Source organism: Rhinopithecus bieti, unplaced genomic scaffold (assembly GCF_001698545.2).
Source record: "Rhinopithecus bieti isolate Rb0 unplaced genomic scaffold, ASM169854v2 scaffold_31823, whole genome shotgun sequence".
Classification (NCBI taxonomy): Eukaryota; Metazoa; Chordata; class Mammalia; order Primates; family Cercopithecidae; genus Rhinopithecus; species Rhinopithecus bieti.
In genome coordinates, this window is record NW_016814121.1 from 275,962 (window position 1) to 286,207 (window position 10,246).

Genomic DNA, 10,246 nt, shown 5'->3' on the forward strand with positions numbered 1-10,246 from the left:
GGCATGTCTCGAACTCCTGGGCTCAAGCTATCCTCCCGCCTCTGCCTCCCTGAGAGCTGGGATTACAGGCGTGAGCCACCGCGCCCGGCTTGAAGAAATTACTTTTTAAAAGTTTGAGATGTCACTAATTTTTCCCTTAGCATTAAGAGATACGTGAATTCATTTTATTCTTCTGACTGAAGATGTTTCTGTTAGTGTATACATTCAAGAATATCATATGCCATTAGTCATTTAATTTTGTTGAAACTTGGCTTTGGTGGCTGTTAATAAAATGAATTGGTCGGCCAGGTGTGGTGGCTCATGCCTGTAATGCCAGCACTTCGGGAGGCTGATGCGGGCAGATCACCTGAGGTCAGGAGTTCAAGACCAGCCTGGCCAACATGGTGACACCCCGTCTCTACTGAAAAAAAGAAAATTAGCCAGGCGTGGTGGCATGTACCTGTAATCCCAGCTACTCGGGAGGCTGAGGCAGGAGAATTGCTTGAACCCAGGAGGCAGAGATTGCAGTGAGCCAAGATTGTGCCACTGCACTCCAGCCTGGGCGACAGAGTGAGACTCCGTCTCAAAAAAAAAAAAAAAAGTAAATTTGGGTTTTACAGTTTTTCCTCTTATACAAAAAATAACTGGAGACTAGATCTCAAAGAATGAAGACAGCTGGAAAGCTAGAAGACACCAGAAAACCAAGAAAGAGAGAACTTCCCTGAAATACTAGCCTAGGCAGAAGTGCATCCATCAGTACTGCAGACTCACTGCTGTAGTCCATTTTTTGGAATAGGGGGTCAAAAACTTAAGTTTAGATGGAAAATTTCTCTGGTAAAAGTATGCTTTCTGTCTGTCTGTCTGTCTGTCTGTATCTCTCTCTCTCTTTAGTGGACACCGGGGCTTTCTCTGTCACCCAGGCTGGAATGCAGTGGTGCCATCATGGCTCACTGCAGCCTTCACCTCCTGGGCTCAAGCCATCCTCCTGTCTCGGCCTCCCAAAGCACTGGGATTACAGGTGTGAGCTACTGAGCCCGGCTTTTTTTTTTTCTAACTCTTAAGGCTGTTGAATAATTACAGAGTTGAATATTATTACCTGTCTTAAATACTGTCTTCCAGGGACAATATCCTAGTGGTAGTTATTTTAGCTAATTTTGAAGGCTTTTCTCAGTTTTTATTCATCTAAGCATCTAGGGGTTTAGTGATTATTGTTTGAATGCAGAACATTGAGTTAGAAAAGATACTGATTTCTGCAGTCTTGAAGTTTATCTCGCCTTCCTTAAGTAAAGGTACAGTGTAGATCTTCATTGCTTATTACAAGTAAAAATAGTAGCCTACAGAAATTTGTGCAGAAGAAAATAAAATAATGGGCCTGGTGTTTCTCATCAGTTTAAATCCATTTCACCTTCGTTGAGACTGAGTCTTCAGTCTTTTAGGTGGCGAGTCAAGGTTTTACTAATTTAAACTATTGTCTCAATTGAGGGCTGTCTTTCATTATTAAAAGATAGTTTGCCTGACAGTACCTGGAAGCAGTTTTTGTGACATAAGTAATGTGTTCACCTAGATAATCAGTCTGTAACCTACTTTTTTTTTGTTTTGATTTTTTGAGATGGAGTCTTGTTCTGTCGCCCAGGCTGGAGTGCAGTGGCGCGATCTCAGCTCACTGCAACCTCCACCTCCCGGGTTCAGGCAATTCTCCTGCGTCAGCCTCATGAGTAGCTGGGATTACAGGTGTGCACCACCACACCTGGCTAATTTTTGTATTTTTAGTAGAGATGGGGTTTTATCATGTTGGCCAGGCTGGTCTCGAACTCCTGACCTTGTGATCTGCCCGCCTCGGCCTCCCAAAGTGTTGGGATTACAGGCATGAGCCACCATGCCTAGCTATATTTTAAAAAATTTTTTAGTTTTTTGAGATGGGGTCTCACTCTGTTGCCCAGCATGATCTTGGATCACTGCAACCTCCGCCTCCCGGGTTCAAGTGATTCTCCTGCCTCAGCCTCCTAAGTAGCTGGGATTACAGGTGCCACAGGTGCCCACCACGATGCGCCCAGCCAATTTTGTATTTTTAGTAAGAGTGGGGTTTCAGCATGTTGGCGCCAGCTGTCTCGAAACCCTGACTCAATGATCCACCTGACTTGACCTCCCCAAAGTGCTGGGATTAAACAGCGTGAGCCACGCCTCATATATAATATAATATATATTTTTTTTTTTTTTTTTGAACCAACCAAATGCCTTATTTTTATGGTGAGTGGCAGTTAATTCTGGTGAAAGACTGCATAGTATTATAGTCTTGCAATCACTGTCTAATTATTTACCTTGTGTTATTCTGTTTTTAAAACCTGGCCATTCTTTGGATTGTTATTATGCATTAAAAAGGCAGTTGGTCTTGAACTCTAGACCTCAAGTGATCCCTCCTACCTTGCTCCCCAAAGTGCTGAGATTACAGGTGTGAGCCCACCACAACCTGGCTGTAAGAGGCAATTTGGAATTTAGAGAGGACTATCCTTGTTAAAGAACTAACTGTAGGTCTGTGCAGCAGTGACTCTCGCCTATAATCCCAGCCCTTTGGGAGGTCTAAGGCCAGGCCACATCACCTGAGGTCAGGAGTTGAGACCAGCCTGGCCAAACATGGGTGCAACCTCGTTTTTACTAAAAATGGAAAAATAGTGGGCACCTATAATCCAAGCTACTTGGAGGCTGAGGCAGGGAATTGCCTTGAAACCCGGGATGCGGAGGTTGAATGTCCAAACCTGGGGTGACAAGAGCCCAGGGAGTCCATCTCAATAAAAAAAAATATATTATATATATATATATATATACACATACAACATAATAATTTTATATATTTTATATATTACAAACATGAAAAAAGAAAAGGACATGAATGTAATTTAAATAAAAGAGTGTTCTAGCACTTCCCCACTTACCAGTCTGACTGGAACCTTGTTTTGAAGCAGAAATGTATTGACAGTTCAGAAGTATTTCAGAGAACAGTATCCTAAAAAATATTAAGAATCGCAGTTTTTGTTAGACTAATGTTAAGGTTTGTAAAAATCTTCAACACGTTCTTCCTTTCACTCACTATAAAATATATTTTTTTGTCTGGGTGCAGTGGCTTATGCCTTTAATCCTAGCACTTTGGTAGACTGAGGTGGGAGGATCATTTGATCTCAGGAGTTGGAGACCAGCCTGTGCAACATGTTGAGACCCGATCTCTACTGAAAATACAAAAAATTAGCCGGGCATGGTGCTGTGAGTCTGTAGCCCCAGCTGGTAGGGATGCTGAGGTGGGAAGATCGCTTGAACGCAGGAGGTGGAGGCTGCAGTTAGCGGTGGTGGTGCTACTGTACTCGTCCAGGCAACAGAGTGAGACTGTGTCTCATAAAACCCAAAACCAAATGTTTTTGTTTGCTGTTTGGTAATAACAGCAAGGAATCAGTTAATTAAAGCAGAAGTAGAGTCAAAAAGAAAATTTTATGGAATTAGTTATTGGCTCATTTTGAGGAAGAATGGATCAGAATAGCAAGGACACGGATAAACCTAATACCTGAAATGGATCTCCAACAGGAAACTCAAGAGGATTTTTTTTTTTTTTTTTTTTTTTTTTTTTGAGACGGAGTCTTGCTCTGTCACCCAGGCTAGAGTGCAGTGGCATGATCTTGGCTCACTGCAAGCTCTGCCTCCCAGGTTCACTCCATTCTCCTGCCTCAGCCTCCCGAGTAGCTGGGACTACAGGCGCCCACCACCACGCCTGGCTAATTTGTTTTGTATTTTTAGTAGAGACGGGGTTTCACTGTGTTAGCCAGGATGGTCTCGATCTCCTGACCTCGTGATTCACCCGCCTCAGCCTCCCAAAGTGCTGGGATTACAGACGTGAGCCACCGCGCCCGGCTGTAACTCAAGAGGATTTTAAAGAATGGCTAGAGTCTGTTTTCAGAGATAAAGAAGGCATCACATATACAGTAGCCGACCAGAATCAGAGATAACCAGTGAAACGGCAACAGGCCAAATGAGTTCATCTTTGAAACTCATGAAGGAGAATTAAGATCAAATCAGAGAAACTAAAGGTGAAGTCAAAAAACCTTCAGAATAGAAGAACTGAGGAGATTGAAAAAATGGGAGGCCGGGTGTGGTGGCTCACGCCTATAATCTCAGCACTTTGGGAGGCTGAGGCGGGTGGATCACCTGAGGTCAGGAGCTAAGACCAGCCTGGCCAACATGGTGAAGCCCCCCATCTCTACTAAAAATACAAAAATTACCCGGGTGTGGTGGTGGGCGCCTGTCATCCCAGCTACTCGGGAGGCTGAGGCAGGAGAATTGCTTGAACCCAGGAGCTGGAGATGGAAGTGAGCCAAGATCGCACCACTGCACTCCAGCTGGGGCAATAGAGTGAGACTCCTTCCCCCATCAAAAAAAAAAAAAAAAAAGTAAAATCATACCTAGTTGCATTCCTTGTGAGCACAGAGCAAAATGTCCTCATTTTACCTGGTTTAATTTTTTTTGTTTGTTTTTTGTTTAACAGCCTCTTTTATTGGGAGACCTCTGAGTTTTGATGTGTCATGACAGATAGGACAGGTCATATCCTGGTGATTTGTGGTTCATTGCTGGTGACATCAGAAAATAAAGTCAACCAGGAAAAAGACTCCATGGGCCCGGCTCAGGTGGCTTCTGAAGCACCACCTCCATCAAGGAGTTCTTCTGGGGTCCATGTGGGCTCCATGGTGCCTGCTCTCCCACTCAGGGTTGCTGTGCTTATTATACAAGATGGCCAATAAAGCATAACATATTCAATAAATGTTCATTTCCTTCTCTTGGTCCAACCCTTCTTAAGTTGAGGGGATTCATAAAAGGTATTGAGCATTTCCATTTATAGACGAGGCGACTGAGTACAGCCCCCAAGGGCACGCAGCGAGATGGTTGTCTGCTGAACCCATACCTCAGCTCTCTAGGTGTGGTCCTGTGAGGACCAGTGCATCACGTGCTTCCTAAGCTGGCCTCACCTGCCTGGCCCGATGCCTCGTCAGGTGTTCATTGTTAATGCCACCTCCTGATGGCAGTTTTTTTCTGGGAAGAGGAGAAAAGAGAGGGAGCCGTCCCCAAGTGAAGGGTGCAGGGAGGGCTCCACGAATAGTTTCAACTAAGGACTGTCCCATGAAGGAACCTCGGGACGAGCAAAGAATAGTGAACTTCCGGTGTGACCCGGATGCACCCATTTCCAGAGAGCAGAAAGCACAGAGAAGGCCTGTGGGTCGCCCCCAGGGTGCTTTCCATCCTGCAGGGCTCGCTGCCTGCCCTGTTAGTTCTGATAAAGACATAGGACCTTCATCACCAGGGGCACCCGGTGGGCAGTTGCTGTGGCGTCTGTCTCCCATTTCTTACACACACGGAGTGTGATTGTTACTAGTGGAGCGTGTCCAGGTACTTGGCATTTTGAACAAAGAATTGGACAAAAGGCACAAAGCAAGGAATGGAAGAAGCACCTAAAGCCGAGATTTACTGAAAGTAGAAAGTACACTCCACAAAGAGGGGAGGGGCCGAGCCTAGGGAAGATCCCCTTCACAGAATTTCCTGGGGTTTAACTACCCTCTAGAGGTTTCCCATTGGTTACCTGTTGTACACCTTAGGTACATGTAGTAGTGGCCCGCAAGCAGTCTGATTGGTTGTGAAAAGCAACCAGAGGCTGACTTGAAGTTACAAAGGTTATACCCTATGCAAGTATCTGGTTGTGGAAAGCAACCAACCAGAGACTAAAGTGAAGTTACAAAGTTACAGTTGATGCAAATGACGACTTGCCCTGCCGGGCTCCTGTAATCCCAGCACTTTGGGAGGCCTAGAGGCGTGGATCACCTGAGGTCACAAGTTCCACACCAGCCTGACCAACATGGTGAAACCCCATCTCTACTAAAAATACAAAAAATTAGCCAGTGTGGTGGCAGTTTCCTGTAATCTCAGCTACTCGGGAGGCTGAGGCAGGAGAATCGCTTGAACCTGGGAGGCGGAGGTTGCAGTGATCTGAGATAGCACCATTGCACTCCAGCCTGGGCGACAGAGCCACACTCTGTCTCAAAAAAAAAAAAAAAAAAAAAAGGCCAGGCGTGGTGTTTCACCTTTGTAATACCAGCACTTTGGGAGGCCGAGGTGGGTGGATAACCTGAGGTCAGGAGTTCCAAACTAGCCTGGCCAACACGGCGAAACCCCATCTCTACTAAAAATACAAAAATTAGTTGGGCGTGGTGGCGGGCACCTGTAATCCCCCGTACTCATGAGGCTGAAGAGCAGGAGAATCGCTTGAACCCGGGAGGCCGAGGTTGCAGTGAGCCCAGAACGTGGTGCTGCACTCCAACCTGGGGGATAGAGCGAGACTCCATCTTTTTTTATTTTATTTATTTTATTTTCATTTTTTGAGACGGAGTCTTGCTCTGTCACCCAGGCTGGAGTGCAGTGGCGCGATCTTACAGGCTTGAGCCACCGCGCCCGGTCGAGACTCCATCTTAAAAAAAGAAAAAAACGCCGGGTACGGTGGCTCATGCCTGTAATCCCAGCACTTTGGGAGGCAGAGGCGAGCGGATCACGAGGTCAGGAGATCAAGAACATCCTGACTAACACGGTGAAACTCCGTCTCTACTAAAAAATACAAAAAATTAGCCAGGCGCGGTGGCGGGCGCCTGTAGTCCCAGCTACTCAGGAGGCTGAGGCGGGAGAACGGCATGAACCCGGGAGGCGGAGCCTGCAGTGAGCCGAGATCGCGACACTGCACTCCAGCCTGGGCGACGACAGAGTGAGACTCCGTCTCAAAAGAAAACGAAAAGACTTGGTCGCAGTCAGTCTGATTGGGTGCAGGAAGCAACCATCAGAGGCTGAAGTGAAGTTACAAAGTTACACCCCTGTGCAAACGTCTGATTGGTTGCAGGAAGCAACCAATCAGAGATACTTTCAATTTTCCATCTGGGACGCAGCAAAAGTGGGAGTGGTGGTTTGCAAACTGAGTAGCCTCCCATCCTTTTGTTACTTAAGTGTGGAAAGTTGGGGTTTTCCTGTTGATTTAGTTCTGGAAGTCAGCATGAATTGGCCTAAGATTCCCTGCCTCCAGACCTTATTCTCTGGCCTTATGATGACTTGATAGCAGATTTATGGCGATTAAAGATGAGAAGAAATGGTAACAGCGGTAGGCAGAAAATTGCCCTAGTTTCATGTTCTGACTGTGATAGTGGCTATATGACCTTGACAAATCACTGCATTTGTAAAATGAGAACACATCTCTTGTTTCCTTTCGCTGGGGAATTAAAGGAAAAGTGAGATTATGAAGAAATACCATGAACTTTCAGAAATAATGAAAGTGTATGCTAAGTGAATGTCTAATTGTAGAAACATATAGTGCCTTTGTTGTCCATTTTGCCCTGAGCCACATTTTAATGCAAATTTACTTAGACTTGGGGGAGAGGGAGAGGGAAAGAAAACCAAACAAATTCACTTAGTCTTATCCAAGAGAAAAAGAATGGGATCTACCTAGACTGTTAGACCAAATAATTTCTATAATTTACCTATTCACTTGCTTGATACTGCTGTTACTTTCCGTCTCTAGTCAGGGAACCTTGTTTTGGGAATCAGATTTGCTTCCGTTTGTTCAAATATATGGGGATAATTTTTTTTTTGTTGTTTTGTTTTGTTTTTTAGAGTCTTGCTTTGTTGTTCAGGTTGGAGTGCTGTGGCGCGATTTTGGCTCACTGCGACCTCCACCTACAGGACTCAGGTGATTCTCGTGCCTCAGCCTCCTGAGTGACTGGGATTACAGACGGTACACCACCATGCCTGGCTCATTTTTGTATTTTTAATAGAAACAGGGTTTTGCCACGTTGCCGAGGATGGTCTGGAACTCCTGGCTTCATGTAATCCACCTGCTACGACCTCCCAAAATACTGGGATTACAGGCATGAACCACTGTGCCCAGCCAAGTGTCAATTATTTTTTGATTGTTGTTTGTATTTATTTATTTATTTATTTATTTATTTATTTATTTTTGAGATGGAGTCTCACTCTGTCGTCTAGGCTGGAGTGCAGCGGTGCAATCTTGGCTCACTGCAACCTCTGCCTCCTGGGCTCAAGCGATTCTCCTGCCTCAGCCTCCCAAGTAGCTGGGATTACAGGTGCGTGCCACCATGCCCGGCTATTTTGAACTTTTAGTAGAGACGGGGTTTCACCATGTTGGCCATGCTGGTCTCCAACTCCTGACCTCAAGAGATCCACCTGTCTCGGCCTCCCAAAGTGCTGGGATTACAGGTGCGTGCCACCACGCCCCGCTGATTATGGTTTTTATTATAAAGCATAACTTCCTAAGTGTGTATGCTTCATTACTTGTTGATGGGTAATCTGGGCTAGCAGTTAATTCACATGGTAACAGATGGTAAAGCTAGATCACAGTCTTTAATAATAGGGAAATAGAGCATCCTCTTTAATAATAGGGAAAAGATTTACTGACAGTTTTAGGCATAACAGTTTTCTGTTGACAGCTCCTCAACGGCTTGTCCATGTTCTCCAGAATCCTGGGGCTTTCCTTAAGGAATACTCGGGTGTTGTCAGTAAATTAATTAATTAATTTATGTTTTTACAGTTACTATTCTTGTTTCCAGTGTTTAATTTTAAATTTTCAGTTATCCTTCCATATTAAGTTTAATTATTCAATACCTCCCTAAAAGTAGAATTAATTCAACTAAATTAAAAGGGACAGTTTTTAATAGGCATCTAATTTGCATGCTATTTACAGAAAACCTTTTTAGTATTTCAGTTTTAGAAATTTGCTTTAGATTTTGCCATCTTAGTATGTCTTTATATGGTGTATTGTTTTGGTTTTATTTTGGTAAAATATACATAATTTTTTTTTGTTTTTTAATTTTTGTGACAGGGTCTCACTCTGTCACCGAGGCTCAAATGAGGTGGGATGATATCGGCTCACTGCAACCTCCGCCTCCTAGGTTCAAGTGATTCCTCTGTCTCAGACTCCTGAGTAGCTGGGATTACAGGTGCCCACCACCCTGCCTGGCTAATTTTTGTATTTTTAGTAGAGACGGGGTTTTGCCGTGTCGCCCAAGCTAATCTCGAATTCCCGACCTCAGGTGATCCACCTGCCTCAGCCTTCCAAAGAGCTGGGATTGCAGACGTGATCGACCACACCTGACCAGTATGTTTTTTTATGGTGTATTGTCTTGGTTTTATTTTGGTAAAATATACGTAAGATAACATTTACACTACTAACCGTTTTTTTGTGTGTGTTTTGGTTTTTGTTTTTGAGACGGAGTTTTGCTCTTGTCACCCAGGCTGGAGTGCAATGGTGCGATCTCTGCTAACTGCAGCCTCCGCCTCCTGGGTTCAAGCAATTCTCCTGCCTCAGCCTCCGAGTAGCTCGGATTACAGGCGCCCACCACCACACCCGGCTAATTTTTGTATTTTTAGTAGAGACAGGGTTTCTCCATGTTGGCCAGACTGGTCTCAAACTCATGACCTCAGGTGATGTGACTGCCTCAGCCTCCCAAAGTGCTGGGATGACAGGTGTGAGCCAACGTGCCTGGCCAGAATATGCTGTATTATAAAGAATCTTACATGTTACTTGATGCCTGTGATCTGTTTTCTTAGTAAGAAGAGGAACTCTCCACTCAGCCTCAGTTCACTGCATCCATTCTTTTCTGTGTCAGGATGTTCAGGGGAGAAGAGAGCTTAGCACCTCTTTCCTGTGTTGAGTTGTGGTTGCCTGTCACTGGGTTTTAAAGTGCCTTGCCTCCTCTTCCTCTTACTTGGGAGAAATTTCACTGATTCTGGGTGCTACCTGGATTTATTTGGGGTGTGATATTGACCCAATTTTCTGGAAATAACAATACATAGAAAGTTAGGGGATGGATTCTTTATCTTATGAGGGTGTGGGACAAGTCAAATACTTAGTTTCTGAACCTTATTTTTTTCTCTAGTGCAGGAAAACTGCAAATTAGGCTGCCCATGAGGGGTCCTCACAGCTTTGGCTGTGGGTTTAGGATACCGGTTTTCTACCACTCACTTTCTTCTTACTTCTCGTGCACAGGGATCATGGCCCAAGTTGCAATGTCCACCCTGCCCGTTGAAGATGAGGAGTCCTCAGAGAGCAGGATGGTGGTGACATTCCTCATGTCAGCTCTCGAGTCCATGGTGAGGCCTTGTGTTCCATCATTCCATAGTTGGGTAGGCCTGTGCTGTAGATAAGGTTGATTTGTTTTTGTGGAAGATAGAATTTTATGGTTTT

General features: G+C 44.8%; 1 protein-coding gene across 1 annotated transcript in view; it reads left to right on the forward strand.

Moving 5' to 3' along the window:
* Nucleotides 1-10,246, forward strand: part of GTF2I (general transcription factor IIi) — a 125,248-nt gene that overhangs the window by 21,485 nt on the left and 93,517 nt on the right. Inside the window, 1 exon segment of the mRNA XM_017849906.1 lies at nucleotides 10,049-10,152. Within this exon segment, the coding sequence (XP_017705395.1) occupies nucleotides 10,054-10,152 (99 nt within the window). The 5' untranslated portion in view covers nucleotides 10,049-10,053.